General features: G+C 37.4%; 1 protein-coding gene across 1 annotated transcript in view; it reads right to left on the minus strand.

Annotated features, from left to right (window-relative positions):
* The window catches only part of LOC108680385 (protein unc-13 homolog A), a 68,128-nt gene that overhangs the window by 29,393 nt on the left and 18,831 nt on the right, over positions 1-19,904 (minus strand). The window contains exons 7-8 of the mRNA XM_018169195.2: positions 13,872-13,992; positions 4,581-4,687 (exon numbers count right to left, since the gene is read on the minus strand). Of these exons, the coding sequence (XP_018024684.1) occupies positions 4,581-4,687; positions 13,872-13,992 (228 nt within the window). The remainder of the gene's footprint in view (positions 1-4,580; positions 4,688-13,871; positions 13,993-19,904) is intronic.

The following is a 19,904-nucleotide window of genomic DNA, read 5'->3' on the forward strand; positions in this document are numbered from 1 at the left end:
AGGCTTGATGGAATATATACACTGTGTAATGCTTAATGGACAGAGTATAGTGTTTTATGAATACTGAAATTAGGGCCAATTATGGTCATGTATGGGAGACTAAAAAATATGTTCCTGGTTATCCAGCGGGTTAAAAAAAATCTATCGTTCATCATATTGATCTAAAATTATTGTTTGCGTAGAATATAACACGTTAGAACACGAATATTGTTTATTTTCAAGGCAAATCCTTCCATATAAAATGTTATCATTTAAAATGTTATATTTGATTAACTTAAAAAACAATTTCACACACATTCTCAAGTACAAATCTAAGTTTAAAGTCACGAGACAACATAAGGACAAGGAATTCTCACGCAAGACAAGCGAATAATGCGCAAAAGACTGCGTGCAAAAAACCACAGACATTGGAAGCCACGCAAACCTTATATAAAATAAAAGAAACTTGAAGTGGTTTTTTAATTGACATTTTTTAGGCACACTATACTTTTTTTTTGCCTCTCACGAATAGAGATTTTTTGTGCCTAACTTGAGAGCAAGTTTGCGAGAGCTGACTGAGCAAAAAGAGGGTTAAAAAAAAGTTAAAAAGAGAAGGTTGTTTGCGTTCAGTGTTAGAGCTGGTGCGTGATATCTGCATTTCCAGGATGGAGCTGTGATGGAGCCAACAAAAAAAAAAAACGATAGAGAATAGATCAAATCTTAGCGGAATATAATTTAATTATCAAATCACTGCTAAAGTGACAGTTGAAAAATTACAGTATAAATATTGATATCAATAATAGTGTTTGCTCATTTACGTGTTGAAAAAGATAATAAAAATTATTTGATATCAATAAGAGGCGATGCTTATTCAATTGATGAAATTAAATGCATACAATAATATTATAAGCATCTAAAGACTTTCTTTCTCCGTTTGTAAGTACTTTGTTTTTCGTCTTTAGAATCCCGCATGATAGGAATACAATTCAGATGTGTGCCAAATGCCGTAAATTACAGTGAAAATATTAAGTGAAATTGCAAACGTGGATACCAAGGCTATTAATCGATTGATATAGGATAACAACTTTCCATCAATCGATGAACTCAGAAGATATTGATTGTTTGAAAGGCCAATAATAATTATATAATTTACGACACGTCCAATCCAAATCCCTTCAGGCTAAGTTTCTCATCGATTTTGATCTGTGTTTCACGTTAATTAATAGTAAAAACTATAGTAATAAATGATCAACCAAAGCAGGTAATTTCGAACAAAATTTGAACTCTTCTGGTTTCATCATAATAACACGCAACTGCTTGGTGCAATGCATGACAATGGAAATAAAGTTTGAAGGAACGACAGGCTCGGTGGCCAGAGTTATAATGACTATTATGAACTCAAAATAAGTGGCATTAGCGCTCAGTGAACTTCCAGCGCTTAAATTTCGTAGGGGAAACTCATGCAAAATTTCTGCGGTGGCCGAAATTTTGCGTACAAAATTAATGAACCTCTAAACTAGGACGGAGAAATTGAACAAGGAATTCGTGCATGCTAAAACTAGGAACAAGGAAGCAATAACAAAAGCATAGTCAAGCACGATGAACAAGGCAACACAAACGTTAAAAATCATTACTTACCTGAAATATTTAATATTATCATTGAAAGAAGAATAAACCTTCTGTCAAAACAGTAGGACAGTGAAAGAACCACATTATCGTTGCCAGTCGAATCCGAAGAAAAAATCTTGTTTCAAAAAGTCTCGTATTGAAACAAGATTTTTGTCGACTCAAATACACCACCTTGCAGCGTTGAGCAGATAAAGTGTTTCAACACCAGGAATGTATCTTCACACGAGGAAGATTGACCCAAAATTATTTCATACAGTTTTCGATCACTCGTTGTCAAAAAGATTTACATTCTTTTCGTCCAGCGAGCTCCCGACAACAGAAAATTGGCGAAGGAATTTCGAACTAATTCAATATGAGTTATAACATCCAACCCAGGTGACATCTCAAACAAGCATGTCAGTTAGTCTCGACATAAAATTTGTTTACGTGAACTGTAAAGTGACGAGGCAGGGAGTGGCTCAATGTGTTCACAATCAACACAATACCGAGCCAGGCCGGTTACCCCATCACAGTTGCATGCACTTGAAATAAATGTATCGCATGACGTTGCCAAATGCGACGATAGGGAATGGTTGTCACAGAGACTTTGATGTGAGGCATGAAAAATACAAGGCGAAACAACATGAAAGCCGGAAAGAGTTCTGGCCAAGTCTACGAATTTCACGATATTCCAAAGGAAATAATCTCGATTTTGAAAGAAGATCGACGTTGAATAAAATGTGCATACATATTTAGATGGTTGCTGTTCCCTGTCGAAACTTTAGAGGGAACAAATGTTTGGGGGTCAGAAAAGAGTCAAGGGTATAGCGTTTAAACCCACTTCAAAATAAATATCCCATAAGAAAAGCGTTTATATTTAGGAAAAAATGTCTAAGAAAAAGGAATTTCCGATAACGATTATTTATACGAGAAAACGTAGTACCACAAGCTTAATAAAGGTTTTATTTGAAAAAGAACTCCATATTAAAGTCGAGTTTTTCTCGGGAGAAAATTGTACTAGAAAATGAATGAATTAGTAAATATTTTGTTTACTTTAAGTGATAAAGTAACTTAATTGTAGTCGCACTAGAAGAGTCAAGGTGTGATACTTGTGCGAATTTAAAAATTTGTAAAAAATTGAACGGACATAATGCTTTTACTGATATCTTTTTCCGATGTTTTAGTTTTTGTTAGATTGATAATTTGTAACAAAAGTTAAAGAAACGTGATCATAAGGGAGTTACGTAACCCTGAGCCCATAGAGAGTAATTCTCATTAATATTATCAAGCCTTTAGCTACGAATATGAATAAACAAAACGGTGAATAAACAGTGTAAATACAAAGTACACAGACAATTGGTCAAACGATGCACGAAATCCACGAGCACTCTTGCACTCGTCTTGCATTGTTATCACACAATAACAAAAGAACCGAGGCCCCCCCAAGACAAACCAAGTAACAGCCACACGGTACAAACTTCCCTCAGTTCAATACGGGTCAAGATCGGTCAAAACTTGACCGATCACTTGAGATCGGTCAAAAACGTAGCACCTCCAGTCCCATTTTCACTCCATGACTCATTTTTGAATATAAATTGTTGTTCTTCATTGGCTGGCTGACTGAAGAAAACATGAAAAATGACTGAATATAATTCGGCTTGTAACGAAAGTATATACGTCAGGAAGACTATTAATCAAAGTGCAGTGCCTTTTAAAAAACTAATGTGAGTCGTACCGACCCACTCATGTGCAGCAAGAGTGCTGGAAGCCCAACTCGCCCCCGAGAACAAACCGTGGTCGGCGGTTTTCTCTCACGTTAAAATTCAACAGTAATTTGCAACAACGAAATCTCTGACCTTCGACGGCGATCTTGCAGGACCAGTGGGACGTTCCCTCGAGCACGTTATCTTCGGCGCGCTCGAGGGAGTCTATGTGAGTATCAGGGTCCGTCTTGAACGTCATCCTGTGTACGTTAGAAGCACAAACACGTTAAACATGGAGAGCACACAATGCAACATCAAAGAAATACAGAGAAGCAATACATAGCGATGCCAGACAAAGAGGACAAGCTGGTGGTGGTAGGCTGTGTCGGTCGTCTTCCAATAAAGCTTGTGCCTCTGCTGCTGCATTCTGAGTGTTGTGTCAGAGCCTCGAGATTATTCGTATCAAGTTTCAAAATTATTACCAGTGATTTTTACCGCCTGATAAAATAGGCGGTAATGTTCTACAAGAAAAGTATGAAATGTAATCAATCATATGTAACGATTCATATCATTTAATGACGATTAATTGTGTGAAGTTAAAAGAAAGCAATACGCGGCAGCAGAAGCATCGCAATGTTAACAGCAAGGCACGGTCAGTAAATAGGATATATATGAAGCTAGCTAAGCACACCATTGAGCTACACAATAAACTTGCTCGCAGCTAAACATTCACTGAAGGAGCGACACATAAACGCCGGAACCGGCACGGCTAATTCGAGAAAAATTGCTAGGCGGCCATCTTTCTAATATGGCAGATCGTTGTCGGTCGATGTAGTAATCGTGAATCTAAAGGAATAAATTATAGATGTAAATCTTGCATCAAACTTAAGCACTATCAAAAATATGACACGAAATGAGAACTGAGTTAACAAAAAAAAAAAAAAAAAAAAACACAGGAGTCTCGGAGAACAGGCAAAATAAATGTTTGTTATAATAAAGAGAACGTTTTAGAAATAGGAAGCAGGATGAGCGAGAAGTACAAAATTAGGTAAAGTGAAAGAACAACGAGCAAGACAAGAACATAACAGCCATGAAGAGACACATCTCAAGTCAAATGCGCATCATGCAGCAACAACAACTGAAGCCGCCTCGGGAACTCTAACAGGCTTTCCAGCTGCAGTTGTCAGGGCGAGAACAACACTGAGCCCTTCCAGGCACATGGCAAAGCTTAAGAACAATGATGACAATTAGAAAAGGTACATTGAATCCGGCAACGGGTGCCAGACAAACCTGTGATGGCAATTTTGGCCGACCATTTACTGGTGCCATCAAGCACCGACTGGTGCACCGACGACATGTTAGACACGTGGTTCTTCTCGTCCGTTCCGAACACGGCTCTATGGAACACCATGGGTAAACTCCAGTAAGAATTATTTTACAAACGGAACATGGGAATGGGAGTAATGGTAATGGGAACATGGGGGCTACCTGTGGGATCAATAGAATTTAGAAACATCCTATTGCCTTCGCGAAAAAAAATACAGTTACGATAGTATGATTATGATGAAAATTTTAATATGACGGAAATTTTAATGGTAATTATTTTACTATCACTTCTATTAACATCACTACTATCTATAACGATAACATGAATCAACACTTAAATAATATTTCGACTAAGTATTATTGTAGGAGCGTCTCAAAATGAGTTGATTCACATCAAGATTATAAAGCTGCAAATGGCGAATATCTACATACTTTATAAAACAAACATTTTTTTTCGAAATTATTCGGAATTATTGGGGAAAATACAAGATATTTTTACCGAAAACATAACTAAATTATTAAAAAAACAAAGTTCCGTTCAGAAAAAATTAATATTATTCACGAACTGTAACTTCAGCATCTAACAATGCTGAAAGTCCTGCTCAAAACATTGAGTGACTTTCAAAATATCTTTCGAAATGGAGCGACACACAAAATAGTTTACAGGAAGATCTTTCGCGAATGATGAAAAAAAAAAATTTAGACAGATTCTACTGGAAAAGAACCCTGGAAATAGTTTGATCGTGAGAGAAAGTCAACAATAAAGTCTGGCATATTCCTCCGAGTTTAGAAGAACGTTGTCACAACGTTGATAGCATCGTCGCGGACCTACAGCGAGGCCTATATTCACACCACCCTGATTCGAGTTCAGAAAGCAATTTATTTTTTCAGTATTTTCGGTACGACAAGAAAAAAAATATTTATTAAACCAGGTTTCAGATCCAAGGATTTACTAAAAAATGTTAAAAATCCATAGAAAAGGAAACAATTTGAATTTAGATAACTTTATCTCCGTATCGTTCATATATAGCGATACGCCAAATTTATTATCGGTTTGTTTTACTTCTCTATAAAGATTAACTAACCTAATATAAATTTGAATTCCTCGGGTAAAACTTACTTGATAATTGATTGAATAAACATATGAATAACAAAATCAGTATTCAGACTGACGAACAGCAAAAATCTGAAACTTGATATCAGAAATACGTTTTTGAATAAAAGGTATTAAGGTGTAAACTGCGGCCAGTAGAAACATAGTTCAACATCAAACATGAGACAATGAAGCTAGAAGCTGTAGTCCACCGTCACTGGAACACTGCGGGACAATTGAATTAAATTGTATTAAATTTCATCATCGGATTCGTCACCAAATACAGGGAGGGACTATAGGATTTTGGTATTAAGCAGGCGAGCAGTGCGATGACACTGGAAACCTTTGAAGTAATAAATAAAAACATGAAATTAGAACGATGCAATTCAAGGTAGTGGAGTAGCCGTATCTGCAATACCGACGAAGCATGTGGCATAATTTAACCACATTTACCTGAAGAGGCAGCACCAATTTGAATAATTAACATGAACACTATAAATATAATGACAATGGCTTCAATCACAAACCATTATTGAACAAATGATTTACACGTAATTTAATTCTGCTCTAATGTCACGCATTAATACAACAGAGCAAAAGTGGACACGGTTGTTCCCCTCAACCAGCAGTTCCCTTTAACCAGCAGCTGTTCCTCTCAACCAACAGTTGTTCCCTTCAAGCAGCTGTAGTTCAAGCAGCACTTGATAAAAACGTGCAATTAACGCTTATCTTGAGAACGCATCTCCAGTGCGAGCATTACTGATCGCAATCATGAGGTGACCATGAACTTTAGATTCTTGATCGTCCATCCCCATGAACACGTGTCGTGTCGCTCCAGATTGGTCGTCTATCGTCCCCTGATCTTCTCTCATCGTCCATCGATCGTCCCTCAGATTGTCCGTCGTCCCTCTGATTGTCCATCGTCCCTCTGATCGTCCATCGTCCCTCTGATCGTCCATCGTCCCTCTGATCGTCCATCGTCCCTCTGATCGCCCATCGTTACTCTGATAGTCCATCGGCCCGCTGATCGTCCATCATCCCTCTGATCGTCCATCGTCCCTCTGATAGTCCATCATCCCTCTGACCATCCCGCTGATAGTCCATCATCCCTCTGACCATCCTGCTGATAGTCCATCATTTCTCTGACCATCCCGCTGATAGTCCATCGTCCCTCTGATAGTCCATCATCCCTCTGACCACCCCTCTAATCGTCCATCGTCCCTCTGATCGTCCCCAACCGCCCATCCCTCCTAGCCCGTGTCGCGCCAGTCCAGGTTGATTGGCAACGAGCGACTCAATTTAACCAGAAGTTACAAGAGGAACAACCACCGAATCACGTAATTGGCGGGAATTTATACCGAGAAAACTGCAAAATGATCTGAAGTGAATCCATCTCATTTTCTTTCGGAAAAAATGGTTCATTGTACACAAATTTTCAAATTAAAAGCGAAATTTCACGTAATTGCGGTTTTAATGGTTGACGCAAGTTAGAGTAGACGTAAACTTTCGCAACTCTTCATAAAATGAGATAATTCTTTTCTCCCTATTGTTTACTCAACACACAGAATCACATGTTCGTCTCATATAAACCCAATTAACAAATTTTGAGTATTAATGTCACTCGTTTGCATCAATCAAAAATTCACTGGAAAATTAAAAGCAAAGAAAATTAAACGAAAATTTATCCTATCTTCATCGAAAACGTTTCGGAGTCCAACGCCATCGTCAGTTCAAAAATTCTAGAATGTAGATACAATCACAGTAGTTAGTGAAACACAAAGAAAATTAAGCACTTGAATGAGAGTGGCGCATAACTGAAGATATAAATTGATCCGATGAACTTTTCGTACATCGACGCTCGTTTTGTGAAAACGATTCTCATAAGTGAGAGAAAAAGGGGCTAATGATATTTAAGCTAAGAATTGCTTTAAAATAAAATGTGTGGAGAGATTAGCTAACATTTAGCGTTTACACATTTCTTGGTTATCTACTGGGTTGAAAAAAAACGGCTAGGAACGATTACCATGAGTACTTCATGATGGTCCGATTTTTCAAATTTAACGCACCAATTAAGATGATCCCCTAAACACGACATATAAATATAATAACTAAATAAAAAAATCGAGAGCTCAAAAGCCAAAGCTCTAAGTTTTCGCCATTCGTTATAGTTAGCGACGCCCTTATGAGGACTCGAGAAATTTTGATCTCTGCTTTAATTTGCGACAAGTTATTGCGCGAGAAAACTTGCTTCCAGGCACCGAAGTTAGCGCTTAATGCCATCACGAAGCGCAGACTCAAAGCGACGTCTGGCACTCTTATAACGTATGGCAGGCACGGTCTACATGCGTTCAAAACTCTATCATCAGACCCTACACATAGTTAGAAATTTTATCTGCGGTAAAAATAGTGCAAACAATGTTATAAATTATGTGAGTTGAGGTGTTATAACTAAAAGCCTTGTTAACTGCATTGAACTAAATTTAATGACATCTTTCGATGGGCGGTGCAGCAATATTGTAATGAAGCCTCCAAATTTCCCAAAGTATTGGCTAATTGGTTGGCTCTAATTAATGCAATTTGACCCCGGCATTTGAATTGAAATCTATGAATGCTGGGATGGCTTAGAAGACAATCATAGTAAAACTGAGCAATGCAAAGGAAGTCAATTAATTTCTCCAGCAATGCGATTGAGTCGAGCCTCGCAAGAAACGGATTATTTACTAGCTAGCGGCTCACAGGAAAACCCAACTAATTCGAATAGATTGCGTTGTGATTTAATCTGCATTGCACGAATCTTTAGTGGGAATCTCACGGCAGAATCAAAAGAGTGACGGGAGATTAATCTGGAAACTGTCGTAACTGGATTCCGGGGCGTTTGTGAATCAGCCACTAAGGGAGAGGTAATATAGACGGTAATTGAGCTCCGGTCCCAACTGGAATGGTTCCCAGCAGGCAGCGATATCGCTGACTTCTAGAGTAAGCAGCACCAAGCAGAATTGAAAAGATTCCCAACTGCTCTGCAAGGATTCGAGAATATAAAATAACACAAGGTTCTCATGCAAAGACTGATTCTGCAGATGCATCGACAAGCATTGGAGTGTTGAAATTACAACCGGTTTTAAATGTTGTCGTGAAAATGAAGCACACATCTTGATTGAATTACATGTCAGTATGAGGATACTACGTGTCAGTATGAGGATGCTACGTGTCAGTATGAGGATACTGCGTGTCAGTATGATACTGCGTGTCAGTATGAGGATGCTGCGTGTCAGTATGATACTGCGTGTCAGTATGAGGATGCTGCGTGTCAGTATAAGGATGCTGCGTGTCAGCAGGATGCTGGATTTGTACGCGTAAAGGTATGCTGCGAGTCATAACTTGAAGCGCGGAAAGAGTGGCTTTAAGCCATTCTTGAAAAACGTAGTGAGAGGCTAAGCCATAATCTGATACGCGTAATGGATGACAAATTTATAATTTTAAACGTGTGAATTGTTAGTGAGTGAGATTAGAAGGCGTTAGAGTCAACATATAACCATCTTTAATGAGTGTGTGAACAGAATTTGAACTCAGACTAATGAGATGAAAAAAACAAACCGTTATTTTTTTTAATCATCGACAACTGGGAATGTTTGGATTAGGTAAAACTAAGAATTTATTAAGGTAACGTGGTAATCATGATAGTAAGTGTCCACTGTCTAGACCTATTTAGCAATCTTTCATGGCGACAGAAGATAAAATTTTCAACGCAATAAAATTTCCGTCGTAATTCATGGAAATACCGGACTATTGCATGCGTTTAATTTGCATTTTTTCTTCGTTTTCATTTTTATACAAGATAAAATATTTCGAAAAACTTTTCATGACGTTGATCATGAATATCATAGGTTTATCATCATCAACAATATTTGCATTATCAACGATTTCAAAAACTTAAACAGCACATAATTAAAAGTATTTGATCATTAACGCAAACATATTTTAAGTTAATTTATTCATATGAATACTAATTTAGTCAAAAGTAAATTCAGGTACATCGCTACACGAATTTTGTTTAACATTTCGAAGCCATACAAAAAGTTTTTCTCTGAATTCAGCATTTTTTTCGCGTGCCCGCGGGGCAAAATCTTCCGCCGCATCGCGCCAATTCCGCACACAATTCCAGATTCAGGAATGGAAACTGCAGATTTTTGCAGCGGGAGGCGGGAATCTAACACCTCTTCGGCTATCATAGGCATCAGGTTCACGGCTTTATCGGGCACATCAGTTCAGCTCAAAAAATAAAGAAGGATAAAAATCGCAAGAGTGCATGTCTATACGCAGCTTCTGCCCTCCAACCGATAGGAAAGAATTTCGAGAACGTTGCCGAAAAGAATTGTTCAACAATGAATGAATAATTGACTTATAACAAAAACTTTGTGCGCATACAAGAAAACTGTCTTCATCTGAATACGTGCTTCACAAACAGCGTTTATCTTACAAAGAAGAGGCCGGCATTGACTGGCGTTCTTAGATTTGAAACAGTCAGTATGATTACCGATCAATGTACGTAGTTAAAAACACAAAAAAGACTGCAAGGGAATGTCAGAGACTGTGGAGAGAGATCAATCAAACTGCCCGTATAAATCGCCCCTGTTGATATCAATTTTATTTTCTGCAGCACATGGGCACCAAGAGCTTATAGCTCTATTAACCAAAATAAAAGCCAACGTTGTAGGTAGCATTTGTATAGTGAGAGACCGCGGCCAGCGGGCCGGTAAATGAACTAACGCAACAGCACGGAAAGCTCTTTACTACTATATAATTGCTCGTAGCAACAGCGACGTTATACGAGGCAGTCGTCGAGAAAGACCACGCGAGCAAGCGTATCATTTAATCTACGCAAAGTTCACGGGAAACAGAGAGACAATAAGAGAATCTTGAGTTAGAATTATAAGTTGAATGTTAGAATGTTGAAGTTAGAAAGTTGAAGCTTGAATCATTAAAACACTAGAAACTTTATAACAATCTTGTTTGTAAAGTTGCATATAAACACGGTGAGCATGGGACTAAAATTTGGCCGAGCTTTCTAAGATTCGCGGTTTAAATTATGTAAATTAAACTCAAGATAACAACGTGAATTACAAACAAGGTAAAATCTGTTCATTTCGCCCGCCAAATTTTACTCACCAAAGGTGAATTTTAGGGTGTTAGTACAACAGTGTAATTTAAAAACAATGGAAATTTGATTCAGGCGCGCAGTATCGAGACTTCATTTTCGGGCAGTTGGTGACGAAAAGTGACACTATTTATAAGTGAGAATTATTATAGGAAACTTCCTTATCGTTCTCGGCATGCAAAGATGGCCGAGAAATGTTGCGAGTCTAAAATTAGAGCTGATAATTCCAGTTCAACATCATTGAGCAAACGTTCAGCAAGGAGGCTTCAAGCTCTACAATTTTAGTGTGGAAACAATACAAACAAAGTAAGAGGAAGTAGAAAGCATCAAGGAAAGACTGCTTAATAGAAGCAACAGTCCTCAACAATCAATTATATGTATAATGTAAGGAACAGCCGCGTTCTTTCCTTCAATATCTAAACTTGAATCATTACAATACAAATATTATGACTTTAATCAGAACGAATTTTCCTTCTTCATAGCTTAAAGTAACAGGAATAACATTTGGGGCACTAATTTAATTGGCAATTTTCGTGAAAATACAACAAATAATTAAATTAGTTACATTTCAAGTCTTTTCCGATGTAATGACAAACTTCGTATTTCCTCACCTGAAACGCTGAGAAATTTACGTGTTTGATATTCATTTGTTTATTATTTGCACGCAGTCTCCCCAGTGAATGTAATAACGGAATTATTTTATTCTCTGTGAATTGAGTGAAGCACAAAAACACACAAAGTGAAGAATACATCTGGAGAAATTCGACCAACGTACCGTTACGTTCGTGTTCTCTCGAGAGCCATACGAGTCCTTGCTGAGATAGAGCTTCATAAAATCTTATGTTTACCAGAGACAGAGCTCATCGTTGTTGATTGAATTTGTGGTGCAGCTTTAAAAATGAGCTGTGAAGCAATTCACATCCCCTCGCCGCCCTCGCCTCCCCTCGCTAATTGGTCCCAAAAACTTCGGACAAGAGCCCGAAAATGTGACTGGGGAAAGCGGCGTTCCTCAACGAGGTGACGAGCTCGGAAATGGAAATTAATTGAACTGAAACGCCTACACTGAGACAATTAATCGACGCAACTTGAAATAGATTGCTCTGATTGAAGCAGCACGTAATTAAATGTATAATCTGAACAGGAGTGGAATGTGTATGATCCTATAGTAAAACATGAGCGACAAACTCTTCGATCGCTGCATCAAACGATTTAATTTAAAAATTATATTTAAAACAAATGGCTACCAGAATTGAATAAAATTTAAGATCAACTTGAGAAAGATGGCGTGGCCTACTTCCTACAACTGAGAGGTATTACAGAAGATATGTTACCGGCTTACGATGTGTATATGTGGGATCGGTCATTATTAAATGAATGCTACTACAAACTACAAAGTACAAATGCCAATTATATATGAAGAACTCATAGCAGATTCTTTCATTGCAGCGGGTTTTATGCAGTAATGTTTAAATAGTTACCCTAAGTAAAATGAAGACAACTTTCAACAAGTTACCTATAAAAAGCGACCAAAATGTAAAATTCTTTCAGGGATACGAATATTCGGCAGAGCCTACCATCGCACATTCTATCTTCGAATTTACCGGGACATTATTGTCGTCTTAAAGGTAATCTATTTTAACGAAAAAGCATTACAGCGATCCCTGCATTTAGGGAGATGCATGAAGCGGCCACTAGCTAGGGGGGGGGGGACTTGAAAATACGTAAATCTCTTCCTTGAGGCTAAATTAAATGAACCAAGAAAAAGAAACGTGAGTTCCTACCTATAGAATAAACGCATATGCTTTCAGTAAAATCGACTTTAGGATCGATCATGGCTGATAGAATTCTGCGCCAACGAGCCATATATAATACTTTATCGTAGGCAATGAGATGAAATACACTAGTTAGGATTCGACTAAATTTACTACATAAATTTATTAATTAGAGATTAGAGTCAGCGCTTCGTTATAGGCGGTGATATAAATTCAATAAGTAGGAAAGACGTCTCATTTCATTGGCTTGCACAGCTAACATGAAAATCGGATTTTTAATGCAGGGAAGTAGCCCAATTATTCCGCGACCCAGAGTTTCTATGGCATTAAGTAGAAGCTTTATACTCCACAAATCGACTGAGAAAACATTCCTATCACCCAGGAATACATGAGAATAACTTATGCGTAATAAATAATAAATTCTGAGGCAAAGAAGCTAGGATGAGGCACAACTGTTGGAGTCTATATGTGCACATCAATTGGTAAAATAATCTTATTTTATAAAATGTTCCAGACTATCAGACAGTCATCGGAAAGATCCGATGTAAGTAAGAGAACTTATTTAAAGATCTTAAAATAAGAGTTTTACCGTATTTCTTTCGGTTACCGAAGTATTTCTTTTCCGAAGTATTTTTGCGGCTTTCTGTTTAACACTGAATGATTTGAAAGGTCATTTAAAGAAGAAAGTCCAACTCAGTCGCGACAGAAGCTCTTGACCTTCGCCTTTCGGATCAGGTACAACTGTAACCACCGTAGGCCAATGTACAACTGTACTACAATAGTAACGTAAAATAATTCAGCCTGACAAAGGTTGAAGTGTCAGCCTTGGAATTATCCAACAATAATGAGTTCATTAACATACTTGAGATAAAGTTCTAGCACATTCGCCTAAAATTGCGTTGCAAGCGAGGTCAACATGAGATAGGGAAGTCCCGCATCACTATTCGAAATTAGTCATCCTTACCCTGTACCAGTTTTGCACACAAATTGCACAAAATAACTTTAAAATCTGGAAAACTCAACAACACACCCCATTAGCAAACGCACACATTGTCAGTTATTAAAAATTATAGATCAGGCATGGTTGACCCTTGCATTACCCTTCAGTATAAGAGGACCCTTCACCTTTTCTTTTTATTGTTGTTTACCCCTTTTAGTATAGAGGGTAAAATACCGCAGTGTTACTTGCTTAAAACCCCGAGCGGTTGCAAGAGATCAGCGCGCCGTTGCGTTACCTTATGAGCTCGAAAATTTCCGGTCTCTCTCTTTCCCTCTTCTTCATCCGGTCTTTCATGGCTGCGATGATGTTGTTGGTTTTGTCCTCAGCCCCGTGTTTGGAACTCTTCTCTGCAGCTCCTGCAACACAAGGCAACACATATCATCAGTATAATATTGGTTTGGTCTTTGGCCCCGTGCTTGGAACTCTTCTCTGCAGCTCCTGCAACACAAGGCAACACATATCATCAGTATAATGTTGGTTTGGTCTTCAGCCCCGTGCTTGGAACTCTTCTCTGCAGCTCCTGCAACACAAGGCATGACAACGTCATTCGGTTAGCACAATAGAAGCTGTCACAAAAAATATTAAAAAAACTGTCACAGATGGAGAATAGAAAAAGACTTTTCAGGAGGAACTCAAATAGTTTTCCGATTAAGACGTGCTCTGAGAAAACAGAAATTTCGATACATGATTGCACAGGGCTTGAGAATTTCGACGCATGACAGCGACCAATACTCAGATGAGAGACACTGAAGAAGCCAAAGAGAAGGAACTTGAACTCAAGATGTAAACCGTTTAGGTTCAACTCTTCTAAAAATGGGGTAAATTTGGCGTATTAAGAATATCGACGAAACCTCGTAGACTATACAAACAAGGAACGGTTGAGGACCAACGTTGAATCTATTGACAAGAATAAGATCAGTAGGTCAACAGGCTGAGATTAAGAACGAATGAAAGCTAACTAGCTGAAGAATATCAATTCAATCAAGGTAATTATTAAGCTGAAACTATTATGAGGGGTACAGAAAATTTTACAAATAATTGTATTATATGCACGATGTGATGTACTAATTTTATTCCATATTATGGAAGTACCTAAAAAGTAAAAAATCAACACAAAACTATATTAAAGAAACTTCAAGAGATTCTAAACTTTCTTCGACTACAAACTAAAAACTTTAGTTGAATTTCAATTTAAACAAGCTGGCAGCGTCCAGAGCAAGAAAGCCTGGCTTCAGCTTGCACTCAACTCTCGGGAAGACAAGCTTATCTTTCAGCAACTCGCATCCTCGATTCTTAACGTAAACGATGCCGCAATTTTCCTCTTGGCCGCTCTAAATATCCAAGCACAAGCCGGCATCGTGTTTATGGAAGCGCAATACTTCGTGAAGAAAATCCCGCGAAGTGGAAAGCGAGTTTACCAGGCGGCCACTTTAGAGCCCTTCAACAAACTTGCCAGCTAAAATCACGTCGGCATTAATAAAAATTAATGGGAAATAGGGGTAAGCAGACAGGTGAGTTTACTGCAGTAATACAGCGGGGAGTTTTCAGTATGTAGTTAAAGAATTTTTGGTCAATTACTCGTGGTGGAGGGCGTTTAAAGTTCTTTGAGTGATTAGAAGATGAATTTCTCCGAAAAAATCCGGGCTCGAGATTCGAGCCGGAGGATTAAATTTTAATATTCAAAAGGTAATTAAGCAGTCGATATTATTTCAGATAACTATTTAGCGAATTACTAAAAATTAGTAAAAACAATACCACATTAAACATAAATATGCACAAAAATCAATTTGTTTGATAGACAAAATATGGAAAGGCCGGGGGGGGAAACCAACGAGATTACAACCCAGGCTTCAACTCAAGCCAACTTTCATTCATGGTTTCATTCAACTCAAGTTTATGAATGAAATCATCGCCGACCTGAAGATACAATAAGTGAATATGAGCTATTAATTTAACAGCTACAAGAGTCCATATGTGCACAAATTTATAAGCAAATAAATTAAACTTAATTAATGGCTTGAACCTGGTATAATCTCCTTAAATGACGGTTAACTAGAAGAGGCATGTACAAGACAAGTCAAACAAAAAAACATGCTTCATTCATTGGAAGAATCAACAGGTGCACAATATTCTCGCCCATTCTTCCAAGTGGACTGCTGTATGTATCAAATTACAATATCTCTCAGCGTTGTCACAATCTGATACTTCTAATTAAAATCTGAGCAAACTAGAGGAACGAAAGTCTTTTCTACACACAACAGTTCACTACTAAATGAATAACAATGTTTGCATTGTTGCAGAAGTATCTCGCTTTGCGTAACACGGTGATGGTAAATTAAAGGTTATAAATCGCAGTTTAAATTTACATCAGTCAATAAAACGTTATGTTTGCCTTGTATGCTAAATACCCTATGAATCAATAGCGTAGACTTCGACGCGATAATTGCATGAAATGACTATTGAAATTGGTGCATAAATAGCAATCGAAATCCATCACTCGAAAAGTTGTTCTAAAGTAATTTACGCTTTGTTTAACTAGGGAGCCTCTCAAAAATGTTTCAATAATATCTAATATCCTAATGAGAAAAGAAGAGAAAGTGATGGTTATCATTCAAACTTAAAATCTCTCGCGCGCGAGAAAATGTGAAAAAGCCCTATGCCATTGTTGCACATTGCCTCTAAAATCGAAAAGATTATTAGATCCACACGTAGCAATTCAAAATTAAACAGTAGAACTTGAAAAAAAAACATGCTTTTTGCATCATATGAACTTGATGGGGTCGTAGTAATTATAGGCGAATATTGCAGCATCACAATGTTTGTTAATTTAAAGCACTAGATCCTACTTCACTCATTTATCAAAGTTCAATATTACATAAGAATTTACTAAGGAATTTCAAAGGCAGATGAAAAATATAAAACACTGGGCACTATTGTGAAAGACTGAAGGGGAAGGAAAAGGTAGGTTGCATTCTTTGGCAAAGCGGGGATAGGAAATGTGACTATTAGGTATGAGCGTGATCCCTGACAAATTTTAGGCATATAACTTAATGTTTATAGTTTACTCACACACAGTAGCATACAATGCAATATAGAAGAGAAAAACACGAAATAAAACAGCAAAAGCTTCCGAGTGAATCTTATTAAGCTAAATAAAGCTTTGCAGTCTACAAGGTGGTCTTTTAACCCCATTCGAATGATAATACGATAGTGATAAGAACGACAGAAGGTATCTCAAAATAACACACATCCATTACAGAAACCTCAAGAAAACTGATAATAGCAGGTCACCAAAAGCAAGCCCATCTAAGACATAAGCAGCATTACACAGAAAAATAGGATGTAATTGAAAGCAGCGTGTCAAATTACTATAATCTCACATGATTGATATTCGAAGGTAAATTAATGTTCGGTAATAATAAAATCGCGGAATTTGATTTTTAAAGGAATTTAGAACAATCTATTTTGAAATCATCAGACAATCCATTAAAATATTTCACACAATAAAAAACTATGTTGTTTTTTCAATTTCTAACCGAACCGGGAGTAAGTTAAAGCGAATGCCCCTGGTGTTATGGGAATGTCGAGGAACACGAGAGGTGAACGCAGATTAAAAAAGACGGTTATCACATAGAAAAGCGCACAACTCATAAATTTTAGATTTCTAATGACTATATACTACAGTAATACGCTTCAAAGGGAAATTAGTGCGGGAATTCCCTACAAAGTGAAAAGCCTTTTGTATGTCTAGAAAAAGAGCAACACAATAATATTTGGATTGATACGTCCTAAGGAGGTCTTGAACTAGCTAAAATATGGCCGTTGTCGTGTAAGTACACCTACGAAAACCAAACGGATTAACTTATATTATTGAAAATCTGGTCTAAAAAATTAGTGAGTCTGGAATTTAGAGTTTTCTCAAAAACTTTATAAAGAAAAGGCAAGGTTGATATTGGACGATCATTACAGTTTTAAAAGGATCACCAGATTTAAAAATGGGTATAACATGAGCACCTTTCAATATGAATCAGGTTACATTCCCGTGGACATGCATAAATTAAAAATGTATAAAACTGGAGCTATCGATGTCAGCAGATATATATGAGACACGCTATTCTCGGCTGAATGTCATCGATATGAAGTCGCTTGCCGTGGCACAATCGCAAGATATTTTTTATTTCAAGTTCAGAAGTCAGGAAAAGGAAGCAGGATGCCTCACAGAAATGAATGTAATACGTCATATCGTAGTTCACAGGTCCTAGGTTGATAGTAGTGTCATCAGCAACAGAGATAAAATAAGCATTGAATTCGGTTTGAATTTTTTAATTCAATTCAATTTTTCCCAGTCAAGGTGTTAACAATTTTCCATAAAATCCTTGAATCATCTGACTCTCGCATAATTGTAGCCGAGTAGTATAGCCTCTTAACAGTCCTAATTAGGGTGTTTAGGACATTCCGATAGGTAGTGTACGATCGACGAAGAATGACGCCAGAACGGGAAAGCTTCAGAAGTTTATGTTTCGGCCTGATGACAGACTTAATCTCAGCAGTTAACCAAGGAGGCCTCTCTTTTCTTACAGATAGAAACTTCACAGGAAAAGATTCGTTATAAATTTTGGAAAGCTCGGAAATAAAAGAGTGCATTGCTGAGTTGGGTTCATTAATACTTGACAAAAAAGTCGATGGGAAAAATCGCATTTTCTCCTTAAACTTTTGAATATTGCGATCATTAATTAAGCAAACTTTTCTCAGAGGTGGAGCGAACGAGAAACCAGTTTCAAATAAAAGAACGTCATCAAGTGATCAGACAAGTCACAGTCAATTATAGCTGATTCGGGATTGGATCTATCGGAAAAGTTGCACCAAATGTGATCCAGTAATGAGTATGGGGTAATGGGATTTCGGGGAGAGATTCTGGTAGGTTTAGTTATGACTGGACAAAAATTACTACACAGCATGTCATTAATAAAGTTCTTAGCTGAGCATAAAATCAGAGGGTTGTATAGAAATATATTGAAGTCCCCACAAAGGATTGACCTACTAGTTCCCTTTATTTTTGAAAGAACCTCGACTGTGAATAACTCATTGAAGGTTCGTATACTGTTAGAGAGTGGCCTATAAACACGATATATAGAGAGCTCCAAAGTAGGTAAGCTGACAAAAAGATTCAAGAGTTCATATTCACTTTTTACCCAAGTGAACTCATTATATACCCTAGCGCCGAACTGGTCTAAGTAAGCCGTTATATCTCCCCCACGGCTGTTGCGATAAATGCTATACCTAGAAAAACCAGTAATACTAAACAATTGATAGGAATTTGGACTGAATCAGCTTTCCCTTCCTAAAATGAGAGTAAATTCAAATTTCACTGTGCTGAGGAATATCATGAATTGATCAAAATTTTCCGTATACTCCTATAATAATAACACAAACAAGTGAAAAAGATTTCTTAAAAGGCATCACAGTCGTAGATTTCCCAATTGATGTTAGGAATATCAGCCACAAAAAAAAAAAAATTCCTGAAGACACTTCAGGATAAGTAATTTCGGCCATCGTTGTGAAGTTGTGAATATTATGGATAATATGATGGCTCTAAAAGGTATCAAGCATTTGAAACGCCAGAGACTCCTCGAATTTGTGAAACATAGTCTTGGCGCAAACGTGTCCATGCAGTGCATACATGCACTCTTTCGATCGATGGAATTGTTTGATCTCTTTAGAATTCTTAGCTTGAATAGGAGAGCAGCACGCATTTTAGTAAAATATTCATTGACAAATAGATTTTCAGGCTTCATCCTCTTCATATATATGAAGAGGATCCTTCAGAGGACCCTTCAAAATCCTTATATGATGGTAAATAAACATGAAACCTTTGGCTCGGAACTTTCGACGAGATGTGAACAGCTAAAAAAATAATTTTTTATATGATCCGCTTCTGAATAACCCTGTCCAGGATATCGTATCCGTACTCATGAAATGAGCCCTCTGCATTACAAGTAAATTCCAATGCAAACTCATAATTAAGAATATCGAAATTCTTAAGGATGATCAATTGACTCAGAAGTGACGTATGTTCCACGAGAAAAATGATCAATTGTGTTGAGGTGGCAGTCAAAGTTTTCCTATCGGCTGGAGCCGAAGTGAAAAAAATTGCTCTAGAAATAAATGTGATTCAAATATACGAAAATAAGTCGAATGCTCAAACTGTATTGACTCTTGACAAATGCAAATAAAGTATGAAATAACAGTCAAATACAAGGATACAACG

The sequence above is a fragment of the Hyalella azteca genome, unplaced genomic scaffold, assembly GCF_000764305.2.
Source record: "Hyalella azteca isolate HAZT.00-mixed unplaced genomic scaffold, Hazt_2.0.2 contig12293, whole genome shotgun sequence".
Lineage (NCBI taxonomy): Eukaryota > Metazoa > Arthropoda > Malacostraca > Amphipoda > Hyalellidae > Hyalella > Hyalella azteca.